The sequence below is a fragment of the Phacochoerus africanus genome, chromosome 1 (genome assembly GCF_016906955.1).
Source record: "Phacochoerus africanus isolate WHEZ1 chromosome 1, ROS_Pafr_v1, whole genome shotgun sequence".
In the NCBI taxonomy this organism is placed as follows: domain Eukaryota; kingdom Metazoa; phylum Chordata; class Mammalia; order Artiodactyla; family Suidae; genus Phacochoerus; species Phacochoerus africanus.
The window spans coordinates 204,706,811-204,722,747 of NC_062544.1; the positions used below are offsets into that span (position 1 = coordinate 204,706,811).

General features: G+C 41.9%; 2 protein-coding genes across 6 annotated transcripts in view; both read right to left on the minus strand.

The window, feature by feature from the left end:
- Positions 1-3,234: 3,234 nt before the first annotated feature.
- On the minus strand, positions 3,235-10,572 carry CRYGS (crystallin gamma S). Of its 2 annotated transcripts, XM_047788514.1 has the most exons (3): positions 10,020-10,572; positions 4,038-4,280; positions 3,235-3,607 (listed from the first exon to the last, which is right to left on the minus strand). In XM_047788514.1, exons 1-3 carry the CDS (start codon positions 10,038-10,040, stop codon positions 3,335-3,337), a joined length of 537 nt encoding a protein of 178 aa, XP_047644470.1. In that variant the 5' UTR covers positions 10,041-10,572; the 3' UTR covers positions 3,235-3,334. The 2 variants fall into 2 exon arrangements, with proteins under 2 accessions (XP_047644470.1, XP_047644462.1); XM_047788506.1 differs by lacking the exon at positions 10,020-10,572 and having other exon boundaries at positions 4,038-4,354.
- The window catches only part of TBCCD1 (TBCC domain containing 1), a 30,223-nt gene continuing 18,503 nt past the window's right edge, over positions 4,218-15,937 (minus strand). For 2 of the 4 annotated variants that reach the window (XM_047788463.1, XM_047788459.1), the window contains exon 9: positions 11,822-12,359. The gene's annotated coding sequence lies outside the window, so the exon portion shown is untranslated. Of the gene's footprint in view, positions 4,281-11,821; positions 12,360-15,937 lie in introns of those variants that run through there. The other 2 variants (XM_047788469.1, XM_047788451.1) reach the window with 2 other exon arrangements.

A 15,937-nucleotide genomic window follows, 5' to 3' on the forward strand; every position in this document is an offset into this window, starting at 1 on the left:
ACTCCAGCTGCAGTCATGTTTTTCTGCCTCAGAGTGTTTTTTAAAAATTGTATTTAAATGCCCTTCTGTGGGGCATGTGGCACACTTCCATAGCCTACACCACAACCTGTGCTTAATTTAGCCTCTCGTCACTCACGTGTAACTTGCCCATCAAGAATGGGGTTGAGGAGTTCCCATAGTGGCTCAGTGGCTAATCAACCCAGCTAGTATCCATGAGGGCATGGGTTTGATCCCTGGCCTCGCTCAGTGGGTTAAGGATCCAGCATTGCCCTGAGCTGTGGTGTAGGTCACAGACATGGCTCGGATCCCATGTGGCTGTGGCTGTGGTGTAGGCCAGCAGCTACAGCTCCGATTGGACCCCTAGCCTGGGAACATCCATATGCCTTGGATGCAGCCCTACAAAGATGAAAGACAGAAAGTAAAAAAAAAAATTAAAAAAGAATGGGATTGACTGACATAGCAAATAAAATACAGGATGCACAGTTAAGTTTGAATTTCAGACAAATACTTTCTAAGTACATTCCAAGTGATACTTAGGATATAGTGTATTTATATCCCAATTCTTAAGACTTACTAATGCTGTCCTGGCTTTGATCTGGCAACCCTTCCCTGGTGACTTTAAATGGGAGTCCTTGATGCTGTGTTTTGAGGAAGTGGGCTCCACATTTGGGAAATATTCAGAGTCTTGTCTCTGAGGAATATTCAGGATGGAAGCCGAGCTAAAATGGTCTAAGTGTGGGTCTTTTGCCCAATTTTCTTGAAATCCCCCACTTCAGAGTAACAACACAATAAAAGGTAGAGAAAGGTAATAATTCTAAGTAACACCCCAGGTGCTCTTCTGAGTGTGCTTGACAGGCGGGTCACTGGCTTATTGCTCTAACAGCAGAAAATTGGACCAGAACTGGGATTGATTGATAGATAAGGTCATAAAGCATGCTTGACTTCCAATATCAATTCCTAGTAAAATCCTTATAAGTGCAAGGTGACTGAAGTGTCTATAGCTGAGGAGAATGGCTGCACTCTCTTTCTTTCTTTTCTTTTCTTTTCTTTTTTTTTTTGTTTTGTTTTGTCTTCTTAGGGCTGACCCATGGCATATGGAGGTTCCCAGGCTAGGGGTCGAATTGGAGCTGTTGCCGCTAGCCTACACCACAGCCACAGCAACTCGGCATCGGAGCTGCGTCTGTGACCTATACCACAGCTCATGGGACCACCGGATCCTTAACCCACTGAGCAAGGCCAGGGATCGAACCCACAACCTCATGGTTCCTAGTCGGATTTGTTTCTACTGCGCCACAACGGGAACTCCCATGCCCTCTCTTTCTGATCAGGGCATGAACCAAATGGCATCTGATATCTCAAAGTGATTAATTCAGTTTTATCTGTCAAAGCCATCTTCTGCTTCTGCGAGGCTGTGGTTAGTCATCCTGACACTCGTTTCTCTCTCTGCTGCCAGAACTGCTTTTCTGTTTGGAACAGACTGTGGCTAACTCACCACGGACTGGACCGTGGCAGCAGTCGATGTGAGAGGAGAGACTGGCCCTAACTCATGGTGACCACCGCCTTGGTCTCCTCTGCAGAAAAGGTGGGGCAGGGTCTCTGAGCCACTTCGGGACATTGTGCCTCTAAACATGAGTGTCAGCATCCTTGGTCCTCAGCTAGGCCTCCAGCACCCTCCTTCTGGCCTCAGAGAATCAGAATGTTGCTGTTGGACGGGACTCAAGAGAGCATTTGGTTCATCTGGCTCATTGTGGAGATGAGGATGGGGAAGCTCTTTGCAGCTCAGCGAACGCCCTCCCACTCGTCCTCCCTGGTCCGTCGTGGGTCCCTCCCTTACGTTCACTCAGTTTTCTCAAAGCCCCGCACTTGAAACAGACAAAATGACAAAAAGCAAGGGAAGTTAACAAAATGAATAGAATACTTGAGGGAGACTATGTGGCACCCACTAGAGTGTGGGCTGAGGACACACAACGGGGGTGTCCTCAGCCATCCTTATTGGTCCTTGTTGAGACAGCTCCTAGGACACAGGCTTTGCCATCTCTTTTTAGGATGGGTGCATTCAGCATATCCCCAGGCTCACTCAGATGCTCACAGAATATTCCTAGCAATGCTGTTTCCTTCATGATTCTCCTCTTCGTTAAGTTGCAGTAGATAAAAGCTCAGGGGTTGCTCAAAGTAAAGAAAACTCAAGAAAACTCCATGTCAACTATTTAGAGTAGGGACAAACTGTTTGTTATGTCCTTTTGTCTTAGAGAAAGTGAACTTAAAGTTTGCGAAGTAACTGACAGAGGAATCTCTGGATCTTTTTCTTTCTTTCTTTCCTTCTTTTCTTTTTCTTTTTTGATTTTTAGGGCCGCACTGCAGTGTATGGAAGTTCCCAGGCTAGGAGTCCAATCAGAGCTGCAGTCGACTTAAGCCACAGCCACAGCAACGCCAGATCCAAGATGCCTCTGGGACCTACACTGAAGCTCACAGCAACACCAGATCCTTAACCCAGTGAGTGAGGCCTGGGATCGAACTCGAATCCTCATGGATACTAGTTGGGTTCTTTACTGCTGAGCTATAATGGGAACTCCAAGTATCTGGATCTTAAACAAGGGATTTCAGGTGACTTATGGCTCTATTATTTTCAAGCAGTAGCCCTGTTTTCACAGGCTATTCTTGACAGGTATTCTGTCTCCTCACGCAGAACTTCAGGGGGCCCCTGTCCTTCCTACATTTTAAATTTCTCAGGGTCATTAAAAAAATAAAATTAATAAAATAAACAAATAAATAAATTTCTCAGGGTCTTACACTTGCTGCACATGGATCCCCAGCCAATACATGTGGAATGAAAGAATTCGAAATAAAAAGGACAAGGGCTTTGGAAACATAAATATCTTGGACCAAATCAAGCTTCCTCCACTCACCAGCTGGTAAACTTGCGCAAGATTTTAACTTCTCTAGGCCTGTTTCCTTATTTGTAAAATGTAAATAAACCCCTTCTTTTACAGGGTTGTTAGGCATGCAATACGTGGCAGCTATTACTATTGTACATGTTGAATGAATACAAACCTTAAGCGACAAGAACCACCGCATGGCAGTAGGATTTTCTCAACTTTTAATGCAGTCCCATTTTGTTTGTGATATAGACGGGTAATCTGAAGGATGCGTTGCTTTGTGTAGCTGTCTGCTATTTGGTGGGCACTACTTTACTGGTCCCTAAAAGTGTTGAAGGAGAGGCGTTAGAGTAAACAGTGGAATGCATGCCAATTGTTTTATTTATGATGATTATTTGGACGACAAGGCCAGCCAGCATTTGGCCCCCAGGAAGAAGCTTGTGGCCCCATCCACATCGTCACTCCACAATGCGACGGAAAGACTGAATGGCTGGGGAGGCTGCACCCCAATCGATGGGCTTCCGGTACTCCTTCTTGTCCAGGAGGTACTGCCTGCCACGGTAGTTGGGCAGCTCGTAGAAAATCCAGGCACCCTCTAGCACCTTACAGGAGTGGACCTCTCGCATGTGGAATTGCTCCATGATGGAAGGGCAGTCTTCAGTGGTTTCATACATCTGACCAGTAAAATCCCCTTTCTCAAAGATCTGAATCTTATACTGGCCTCCGCTAGACTGAAAAGACACGGGGGCAAAGGAACAGCAAACATGGCGGAAATCAATGGCAAACCAGGGGCTCAGAGAACAGCGAGGTTCACCACCTTGACAGGGAGATGATCTGAACTCGCCTCCCCATTTGCACTGACCGAACCAAGAAAAACTCAACTCCTTAAAATACACAAGAGGTAGAGAAAGGATCACACAAATAGGTAGTGTAGTCAGTCTTAGGTTGAGCTGCCCTAAGAGTTTATTGAAGCCTCAGCAGCCAACAAGAGACAACCACCCATGAAGAGGTAGGACGTAGGAAGAAAACTCTTTCACATAAAAGCAAAAAAAACAAAAAACAAAACAAAACAAAAAAAACCCAAACCAAAAAAACAACCATAGGGAGAGGGAGGGAGGCAGACAGAGTGAGAGAGAGGGACCCCGCTACCTCCAGACTCACCAGATGCACAGCCCTGCAGGAGCTGAGGCGGTCGTTGAGGCCCATCCAGTGCTGGTACTCGGGATACTCGCCCCGGGGTAGGATGTACATGTACCCGGCAAAGTTGGGCCTTTCATACACAGCCCAGGTGCCTCCTTCTACTCTGATGGAGTTGCAGCGACTCAGATACATGTGGAAATCCGTGCAGTCGCAATCACTGTCATAGTGGCGGCCTTGAAAGTTTTTGTCTTCATAGAAAGTAATCTGAGATACAGGGCAAACAAAGGGAAGAACTGGAGTTCCTGTCATGGCTCAGCAGTTCCTGAATCCGACTAGGAACCATGAGGTTGCCGGTTTGATCCCTGGCCTCACTTGGTGGATTAAGGATCCAGCATTGCCATGAGTTGTGGTGTAGGTTGCAGACACTGCTGAGATCTGGTGTTGCTGTCGCTGTGGTGTAGGCCGGTGGCTATAGCTCCAATTAGATCCCTAGCCTGGGAACCTCCATATGCCGTGGATGCGGCCCTAGAAAAAGACAACAACAACAAAAAAGATCAAAAAAGGGGGGGGGGGGGAAGAACTGAGAGGTTAGGAGACTCTATTCATAGAAAAAATGAGAATGAAGAACACATTCTGCGCATTAGATATTCCTTTCTCCTCCATTTTGAGGAGAAAACACACAGACTTCACAACCTATTTCACAACATATTTCACATCCTCTGCCTTCCAGCAGACAGCTTGAGTTGTCAACAACCAGAATGAGGACTTAAAATGAAATAAAATAGAAGAGTGCTCCTCGGTAATCCAGCAGGTTCAGACTCAAGTTCATGGCTTCCTTTTCATTGTACTTATCACATTATAAGTTCTCCACTTTTATTTTATTTTTTTTAAAGTATGCTTATTTATTTATTTATTTATTTATTTTTTAGTCTTTTTGCCTTTTCTAGGGCTGCTTCCCATGGCATATGGAGGTTCCCAGGCTAGGGGTCGAATCGGAGCTGTAGCCACTGGCCCACACCAGAGCCACAGCAACACAGAATCCGAGCCGCATCTGTGACCTACACTACAGCTCACGGCAACGCTGGATCCTTAACCCACTGAGCAAGGCCAGGGATCGAACCCTCAACCTCATGGTTCCTAGCTGGATTCATTAACCACTGCACCACGGCGGGAACTCCAAGTTCTCCACTTTTAGATCTGTCTCTGCCACCAACTCCTACTAGCCTTCTTCCAAGGGCAAAGGCCAAGCCTTATTTAAGCTATGGACACCTGTACCCAGCACTTGACAAACATTCAACAAATGCTGCAAGAATGTGAGTTTCAAATGCAGAAATTGCTTCCAGGTGATATGGGAAATATAGAGAGAAAAACACAACATAGACCTTAGCTTTATTTTTTATTTTATTTTATTATTTTTGTGCTTTTTTAGGGCCACACATGTGGCATATGAAGTTCCCAGGCTAGGGGTCTAATAGGAGCTACAGTTGCTGGCCTACACCACAGCCACAGCACTGGGAGATCCGAGCCATGTCTGTGACCCACACCACAGCTCATGGCAACGCCTGACCTCTGATGCACTGAGCAAGGCCAGGGATAGAATCCACATCTTCATGGACACTAGTCAGATTTGTTTCCACTTTGCCACAACAGGAACTCCCTAGAGCTTATTTTAAATGGATATAGAAATACAGACATGAAAAAACATATGATGTTTTGTATTATTATTTTCTTGCCAACCCATAGTAGTTGCTAAGTAACAAAATGACAAGGCAAGAATGTCCTTTGCTTCAAACTCTTACCAAATTGCACCACAGTCTTTGGGGTAAACCTCTGAGGCCAGTGAGCACACTGGGAAGTATGAGGCCCTGAGAAATGGAAAATACTGGGCTCTAGAGCTACGTCTCTATGATCAGCCTGACCACCTCAGCCATGCCATTGCCCTGGGCTCCAGCTTCCCATTTGTTAAATAAAAGGATTGCACTAGATTTGAAGCTCTAGCTGTAAAATAAACTTTTCTGTTTGAAACAGGTGGTAGAGTTCCCGGGGAATGCCCAGGGCTTCACGATGGGGTTTTGGAAAACTGCTAGACCAAATGGACCGCAGAATCTGTCCCTTCTTGCCTGACAGTTCCACATCCAAGATCAATGCCCCCTCATAGGTTAAACTGAAATCCGCTTGTGTCATTGATTGGAGCAGTTACTTCTCCGATGTTGTGTCGCCACCTTGTGGCTAATTCGCTTTATTGGTCTCGAAGGTGACACCATGTCAGCCATTTCAGATGAAAGCAGCAGAGCCAGGTGAAGGCAGGAGCAGTCTGGAGAGGATCTGTGAGGTGAGGACTGAAGGGTAAGTAGGGGGCATCCAGAAACAGAGGGAAAAGGACAGCTCGTTCAAAGGAATAAAGTAGTGAAAAATCACAGCCATGGGACAAGTAGTTCATTAAGCCTGGTGTAGATTGAGTGTGTGGTGGGAGTGTTACGAAATGAAGTGACCCCATGCTGGAGTCTCTCTGGTGACCATGTGGGAAATGCAAAGTGGTGTTTGTGCCTGGAAATAGCTGGTTGCTATGGGCAGAGGTAAGAGATGCTTAAGGCCAGCCAAAGGCAACCGCCATGTGAATGATAATGAAGAAATGGTCAAGAAATGAGGATTTGGTGACTGAGACGCAGGGAATGAAGGAAAAGAAGAAACTAAGAATGACTCATAGCTGGGCATAAAACATTTTCTACCCCAGGTGAGTCCTTCTAGATCGTGACCTACGAATTGTTATTTCCTTTTGCTGTAACCTTTCCCCTTCCTACAACGCTCATTTCTCTCAACTCTTCTTCCCTATTCCCTAAAAGCTTCCTTACCCTTCCCACCCCTAAATCATCTACTTCCTCTCCTTTCTTCCCTTCCTGCTCCCTTCCCCATTTTAGCTTAGCACAGATTTAGAGATACATGGTAGGTACCTCAGTTAACAGAAAACAAAATCCGGGAACCACTAAGTTAAATCTGGGTAACACTGTCCACTGCAGAGGGTTGTTCTGAGGGTCTATCGGCACAGTGTTTTCAGTAAAGCAGTTTTATTAGCTAGCCCATGATTGCCAATAAGCTTCTGCTACAGCTGTTACAGATAAAGAAGTTAAATGACTTGCCTAAGGTCACAAGCTAGTTACAAGTTGGTTGCAGGCATGCCCGTGGACAGCACTGCAAACTCCTGGATAGTGATCTGTGGTTCATTTTATTTTTCTTTATATCCCTCTGCTGTCTTCCTACTGGCACAGCTAGCTCTGTTCAACATATACCATTTACTTTTAGAAATGGAACAAGACTGCTCCTGAATCTTACTGGCTTTTCCTAAAACCTGTGGCAAGATCTTTAGGAAAATCAAGGTAACCTTTCTAAGTATGGATAGACAGAGTCTAACTTTCAATTCAATTTACCTTTGGTTTTTGGCCAACTAGTCACACACACACACACACACCACACACACACACACACAAAGGCTTTGCCAGGGATATGCCATGGGAAATCATTATCATTTTTCTTCCTGTTTCTCATACCTCCTAACCCTCTGCACATTTGCCTGACTGACTTCAGAATCTGAAAAGTGGAAACATTGATGATTTTTTTCTTTGCTGTCTATCCTCCCAGCAGAGCGGCCAACTGTCCCGAGGTTGAAACAAAGCACTAGTGTTGCCATAGAATCATGACTGAACCCCAGGGCCCCACTCTTCTTTCAGCAGGAGCACTTCCAAATCTCAGGGTCCAGAGATTGTCAATCCTCTACTCAATTGCGGGTGTAGAAGGACCAAGGAATCCGCGTCATGGTCAGCTGAGAGGTTGGGACACGGGTGAAAAATTTTGGAGAGAAGGCTAAGAAATGTGCAGGAGATTTTCCTAGAAGTTATTATAAAATTCCTCTAGTTTTCAAATTATTTTTTGAAAAATCGCCTACTACGAGTTCCCATCATGACTCAACGGTGAGCAAACCTGACTAGCATCCATGAGGATGCAGGTTTGATCCCTGGCCTCACTCAGTGGGTTAAGGATCCAGCATTGCCGTAGGCTGTGGTATAGGTCGCAGATGCGGCTCAGATCCCTTGTTGCTGTGGCTGCGGTGTAGGCAGGCAGCTACAGCTCCAACTGGCCCCTAGCCTGGGAATCGATATGCCACAAGTGAGGCCCTAAAAAGACAGAAAGACCAAAAAAAAAAGAAAAGAAAGAAAGAAAGAAAAAGAAAAGAAAAAGGAAGAATAGCTTACTAATCCAGTACAGCAGAGGGAAAAAATGTCTTGAGTATTCCAGGGGTAATAAAAACACACTTGGTAAAATGCATTGCTTTTGCCAAGCCCATAACTCCTCTGATTAAACTGCTTGTGAGAAAGGGAGAAGCAATAAGCGAAAAAGTAAGGAATAAATTACCATCTCCTTTGGCCTAGCAAGCAAAAGTTTGTAACTAAGTGACAGGACCACCAACAAGTAATAAAAGAGTACACTATTCCTACTCTGGAAATCGTTGAAAGTGGGGGGTCGTGTTCTGTAACAGCTTCCCCTCAGGCATGTGGCTACTAGCCCTCTAAGGACTTCCAATTCTTTTTAGTGGGATTTTCATGGCATATTTTTAAAAAACCTCAGAGCACTGAAGACATCTTCATTTTCCTCCTCAAACCCGGATGCAAGTCTGGCTATTCTATTTTCCAAATGGGGGGAAAAAAAAAAAAAGAAAGAAATCAGGGACTGACCGATTATGGGACGAGTTAACAGGTGCCTCCTGAAAAAAAATGCGATGGGATGTGCCTGATGTTGCCTGTGTAGCTTTCATGCCAAAGGGGTTAGTCTGATTCTAAACATGAGAAAACAATTAGACAAATTCAGATGTCAGGACTTTCTGTAAGCCACCTGGTCTTATAGAAACTGAAAATGTCAATGTCTCAAAGAACAACAACAACAAAAGGCAGGGGGACTAGTCTATATTAAAAGAGGCTAAAAAAAGAAGAAAACTTAACCAAATGCAGTGTGTTATTCTTGACTGGGTCCCACATCAGGAGAAAAGCCAAAACCATGAAGCATATTTTTGGGGCAATTGGAATGTGAATATAGTCTGAATATTAGGTATTACATTTTAATGAATGTGGGGGACATGATAATGATGTGTTTATACAGAGACTGCCCTTGTTTTAGGAAAGACATGCCTAAATATGTAAAGCAAAAGTACAATGCCGTCTGCTATTTACTGTCAAATGGTGTAATGAAAAGAGAAAGAGAGACAGAAAGAAACCAGATATGGCAAAATGTAAACAACCAGAGAATATAAGGACCCATAAGTATTCATTCACCATTGCTTTCTTATCCTTTTCAGATTCAACAGGTTTGAACATTTTCAAAGTAAAATATTAGACCTATGGTCAGTGGAAGAACTAAAAAGAGAATAAAGGTATATCCCCTCATTCCCAAAGAGAACCAGTTGCCAGTCCAACAAGTGTGAATCAATATTTAGAAGCAATTTTCCTAATCTAAGTAAGCAATTTACTGGGGGAGAGGGATAAGGGTAACTGCTGAGTGAAGGGCATATGTGGGATATAATTCATTTGGTTGATCCATCCGCTTTGGCTTTTACAGTATTAGTGGTTGACAAAATTTTAACTGAATACAGATAGTTTTCTACTCCATATAATCCTCTCATCTGCATGTCCTATTCCTGTGGAAATTCAAAGATTAGTTGCTGGAAGGCAGAAATCATGATGAAAGTTACATATTTCATACCTGTACAAGATTCAACACAGAAGCGCACATGAAGAAGTACCCTTAATAAACTATCTGGTAAGTCTGTTAGAGCAGAAAATATAATAAGCATTCCCTAATCTTTTCTCCAATCCCAGCCTTCTAACCACTTTCATACTCACCTCCAGGCACAGAAACAAAAGCTTTTCTCCATGTTTTTTGTTTGTTTGTTTTTAATGCATCATTAGGTGATAAGAAAAGTGGGTAGGCTAGAAATCAGCATGACTGTTTACTTACCTTGGTTCCAACTTTAGACATTTTGGGTGCATAGATTGGTTTCCCCAGTGCTGAAAGCCAGGAATAGCTACAGAGTTAGAGGCACAGAGACATTTATACTGGGCTGGTTTCAAATCAAACATTTGCTTAGTCATGAGAATAGGATCCAAAAATTGAGTCAGTCATTTAGAGGCTATTGATGGTTTCTAGAAAAACAATCGGGATTATGAAATAAAGGAAAGCTTCAGTACCCCCTTTAATGCTTACCAAGCCTTGCTGCAGTATAGACTTTGCTGAGTCAAGACACCAAAACCCAGCCAAATTTTTCAAAATTAAAAACAAAAAAGTTTTTCTTACCTGAGTAATTTGTTTTCTAGCAAGCAGCCACCTTGAAATCCCCAAAGTCTTTTTTTTTTTTAATTCAACAGAATTTGCAGGAGATGCGTCAAAAAACCACCCTCTAATTCTGAACAGAAGCGAAACATGTTCCAAAGCAATAAAATTGACTTGACAACTAAAGGCAATCAGTGCACAATCTTGTGTTCAGAAAAAAAGTCAACACAGGTGACATTTGGGGAATGATTAGAAAAATTTTAACCTAGACTATATATTAGGTAATACCGTTGTGCCAATGTTAAACTTGAATTCAATCATCTATACTATGAATTTAATCATCTGTACTATGACTACGTAAGAGAATGTCTGGTTTTAGGAAATACATGCTAATGTATTTGGGCGTTAAGGTTCCAGATGTCTGCAACCTACTCTTAAACTGTTGAACAAAAATAAAGCAGTAACACTATATAAAGAGTGGTAAAGTGAATGTGGCAAAATGTTAACAATTGGTGAATCCAGACAAAAGGCATGTGGGAATTCATATTCTTGCAACTGTTCTTCCAGTTTGAAATTTTTTCAAAACACACACAAAGGCTCTAAGCCACAAGAGAGGGTGCTACAGTGTGTAGCCCAAGAAACAGAAAGCTACAGTGGGAATCCTGAATCTGCAAAGGTTTAGCTAAGACCAACTTGCCACCTGCTAGTTTCTCTGCCATGATATCATATTGGAACCTGTGCAGAGAACAGTTTTTGGCGTTTAATATACCTCTGATTTTAGAAATGAGATTACAACTTATGTAAACTCAAAGAAACAACAAATCAATTCTTCTCCATTTTAATTTTCCTGGTCAAATATATTCTCAAAAGTCTGACTTCCTCATCTTTCCACTGACAAAGCCTCCAGCAAATATTTTTGTAAATGGGATGCCTCCCAAATATATTATGGTCAGTTCAGAAAATGACAAATGTGCCTTGATAAGAAGATTGTCGAGTAACAAACTAGTCAGTTGTATGCTTAGTTTTCTGAATTTTGTAGACTTTAAAAGACAGTATCTAATTAATGCCATTAATTTCATTAACCAATAGCAATGTCTAAAACACAATTCTATTACTCCAGTGTTTCTTTATTTGGTAATTCTCTGCTTGCTTGAATTTCATCTTAATATAAAATGTTCAGTTAGAATTAAAACACATTCTGAGGATTAATTTTCATTTCTGAAAATAAGAGAGCAAGCCTTTTTTGGATATAATTACTAATTAAGTGGCCAAAAAGCAAAGGAAACAATGTTTATCTGGAATCAGATTCACTTTATTAAATTGATCCTTGTTTTTCTTTACCTTAAAGAACACAGATTTCTCAACTTGGATAGAATGCTACAGAATAACATTGGAAATCTCTGTGAAATGAAAAGTAAAGTTTCATCTTTTTATCAAAAGGAGAAAATTACTTTTTAGAATTTGTTTATTGAAAATTTGAAGCAGAAAATGAAATAAAAAATAAAAATTTTTACAAAATTTCATTGTTGCATACTTTAAGGACTAAAATATCTTTGTATAAAACTCTTCCTGCTACATTTATGCTCCAAGAAAATCATACTTTCATTCCAATTCTTTTTTTAAAGGAGTAGCAATTTCCTTTTAAATAGTTATAAAGAACTATAAAACACTTAACTTAACCCTAGAAAGGATGAAACCCTCTCATTACACAAATTAAAATATGAAGGATACTTGTAAATCTACACTCAATCACTCAAACATTACCATATATACAATGCCTTCATCAACTTTTTCATTTTAGCATCACACAATGAGCCTTCTGATGTTCTATAAACAATATGTTTATATGATAGTCAGAAGTTTAGCTAAAATTCAGAGTAAACAGTAACAAATGAGATTGGGAGGAACCTTAAGGAAAGGTCTTAAATAAGAAGAAAAAGCCCCAAAGTGTCTTAAGCAGCAAGAACTCCTTCCCAGTATTGTTTCAACATGTGCACCAGCCCCCATTCATCCTCATGTTTCCAGGGCCTGAAGATGCAAAAGAAAAACAGTAATAACTTTCTTTTTTTTTTTTTTTTGTCTTTTTGCTATTTCTTTGGGCCGCTCCCGCGGCATATGGAGGTTCCCAGGCTAGGGGTCGAATTGGAGCTGTAGCCACTGGCCTACGCCAGAGCCACAGCAATGCGGGATCCTAGCCACGTCTGCAACCTACACCACAGCTCATGGCAACGCCGGATTGTTAACCCACTGAGAAAGAGCAGGGACCGAACCCGCAACCTCATGGTTCCTAGTCGGATTCGTTAACCACTGCGCCACGACAGGAACTCCTAATAACTTTATTTTCTATTGCCTTCATGCAGAAGCAGGGAAAAAATCCTTTTCATAAATTCACATACATCAAGATCAGATGATAATTTAGAGTGATTAAATATGTGAAATTAAAAGTTAATTACATTCCTTTCTCTGAGGGTCACATTAGTTCATGATAGAAGAAAAGAAATTCAAACATCGACATAAAGTAGCAGGCCACGGGGATTAATCTAAACTAAAATTTTTATCCTTTTATAAAAGTTCCTATTTCCTTTGGATAATCTTCATCAAATTTCCAATTCTTTGTCTCAGTATTTATTAGCTACATATTGCAAAATTCTTTTTTATGAAAAGTAATACACACTTTGAAAATGTAAATAATTATCAAAAGTAAACGACAAAGAATACACTTATGCAGCTTTGGAAAATAGTTCAGTGGTTCCGCAAAAAGTGAAACGTATGACCTTGCAATTCTACGCTGCTGTATAGTGTGCCCAGGAGAAATAAAAGCATCTCCACACAAAACTTGTACACGCAAGTACACACAGCAGCATTATTCACAACAGCTGAAAAATGAAAGCCACTCAAATGTCCATCAACTGATGAACAAATAAACAAAGTGTGTCTCTCCATACAATGACATTAGTATTCAGCCATAAGAAGGAATAACCTACTGACACACGCTACAACGCAGATGGACCCTGAAAACATTATGCTCAGTGAAAGAGGGCAGACGCAAAGGCCACAGGTTGTCTGATGCCCTTTATATGAAATGTCCAAGAGTTCCCTGGTGGCTTAGCAAGTTAAGGACCCAGCATTCTTACTGCTGTAGCTCAGATTTGAACTTCCACATGCTGCTGGCATGGCCAAAAGGAAAAAAAATAAATAAACAAAAAATTTGGAACCCTCTTGTGGTGCAGTGGGTTAAAGATCCAGTGTTGTCACTGCAGTGGCTTGGGTTGCTGCTGTGGCGTGGGTTCTTTTCCTGGCCTAGGAACTTCCCCATGCTGTGGGCGTGGTTATGTAGAGATGAATGTCTAGACTGAAAAATCAAGCAACAAAAAGTAGGTTAGTGGTTACCAGGGACCAGGAGGCAAAGGAGGTTTCGGGGGTTAGAGGAATTGGGAGTGACTGCCAATGTGTATAGGGTAATGAAAATGTTCTGGATTTGTTAACAGTGATGGCTGTACAAACTTGTGATTATAATCAAAGCTGCTGAATTCTTCATCTTGAAAAAGTGAATTTTATGGCATGTGGATTGTATCTCAATAAAAATTAAATTACTTCTCCTACCCTAAACACCCAGTATCAATCCTCAAGGACAAACACTGCTAACAATTTCTTTATGTTCTTTCAAAAAAAAAATTTATATTTTAGGGCTGCACCCATGGCATATGGAGGTTCCCAGGCTAGGGGTCGAATTGGAGCTGCAGCTGCCACCTACGCCACAGCCACAGCAACATGGGATCCGAGCCGAATCTTCAACCCGCACTGCAGCTCACGACAACGCTGGATCCTTAACCTAGTGAGTGAGGGCAGGGATCAAACCCACATGCTCAGAGTTCCCGTTGTGGCTCAGTGGTTAACGAATCCGACTAAGAACCATGAGGTTGCGGTTTGATCCCTGGCCTCGCTCAGTGGGTTGAGGATCCAGCGTTGCTGTGCGCTGTGGTGTAGGTTGCAGACGCAGCTCGGATCCCACGTTGCTGTGGCTCTGATGCAGGCCGGCAGCTACAGCTCTGATTAGACCCCTAGCCTGGGAACCTCCATATGCCACGAGAGCGGCCCTAGAAACGGCAAAGAGACAAAAAAACAAAACCAAAAAGAACAAAAAAAAAAAAACCCCACATGCTCATGGATACAAATTGGGTTCCTTATCACTGAGCCACCATAAGAACTCCTCCTTTCATAAATTTCTAAGGGATATAATCAGCACATAAATGGCGTGATTATCCCTTTCCTCTCTTCAAACATACAAGGCAACATTTTATTCCCTCTGCCTTTTACCTGCACCCTCTCATCCCCCACCTTAGAGATCATTCAGTCAGTATCAGCACATGCAGATGTACTTCATTTTTTTGAAATATGCATTCTGTGGCATGCACGACTCAGTTCATTAGCCACCAGCCCTACTGAGAAGCATGTAGCTTGTTTACAGCCTAGAGCTATTTCAAATAATGGTGCAATGAAAATCTCTCATTAAACAGATCTTTATATATGTGAATGTATCTCTAAGATAAACATAAGAAGTAAAATTGCAAAGTCAAAGAGTGTGTGCATTTTTAATTCTGAATTTGTTCTCTCCAAAGACGCACAAATTTACACTTTTCTCAGCAGTAAGTGAAATGTCTTATCAGTGTTATATACTACTAGTTTTTGATCACTGCCAATGTGATAGGTGAAAAATAGCATCGTACAATTCTTTAAGTGACAGTGAGCATCCTTGTGTGTAAGCATTTTTCTATAAACTACCTATTTATGTTCTTTGTCTGTTTTTCTATTGTTAGTTTTTGTTTTTGTTTTTTTTTCCCTCACATCTGCGGTATGCAGAAGTTCTGGGACCAGGGATCAAACCCTTGCCACAGAAGTGACCCAAGCCACAGTAGTGACATCACCAGATCCTTAACCTACTAGGTCACCAGGGAACTCCCTCTATTGTTAGTCTTTAAAATTACTTGAAAATAGCATAATAAGCTAATTTCTATTAAAAAACACTATGTTTTGGGATCAAATAACTTCCAGGAAATCTGTCTATATCCATGTTCTCTTCTATTGAATCTGTAGGTCCTTTAGAGTTCAATATTCAAATCTTCTTTTTCTTTTTTTTTCTTTTTGTCTTTTTAGGGCCACACTAGCAGCATATGGTGGTTCCCAGGCTAGGGATTGAATCAGAGCTGTAGCCGCCGGCCTATGCCACAGCCACAGCAACTCGGGATCCAAGTCACATCTGCAACTTACACTACAGCTCATGGCAACACTGGATCCTTAACACAGTGAGCAAGGCCAAGGTCGAACCCGGGTCCTTATGGGTACTAATTGGGTTCATCAACCACTGAGCCATGACAGGGACTCCTCAAATCTTCATGTGGATTAACTCTTGTCATTTTCCAATGCTCGTATGTGCTATTAACAAAGATTAGCTAATTTATTAATTGGTTTGTGTGTGGGGTGATGAGAAAGAGGAAAAATGTGTTAGAAAAGGTAAAACTTAAAACTGCATATGGGGAAATACAGAACAACTTGTGCCAGGCAAGAGGCAAAGAAGACAAATTTGGCTACTATATCTGCCTATAACT

Bases quoted from the DNA above. Each gene is read 5' to 3' on its own strand.
- CRYGS (XM_047788506.1), bottom strand. From the start codon at position 4,325: ATGACAGGAACTCCAGTTCTTCCCTTTGTTTGCCCTGTATCTCAGATT. The intron at 3,608-4,037 runs GTGAGTCTGGAG...GTGTCTTTTCAG, and splicing joins CCTGCAGGGCTGTGCATCTG to TCTAGCGGAGGCCAGTATAA.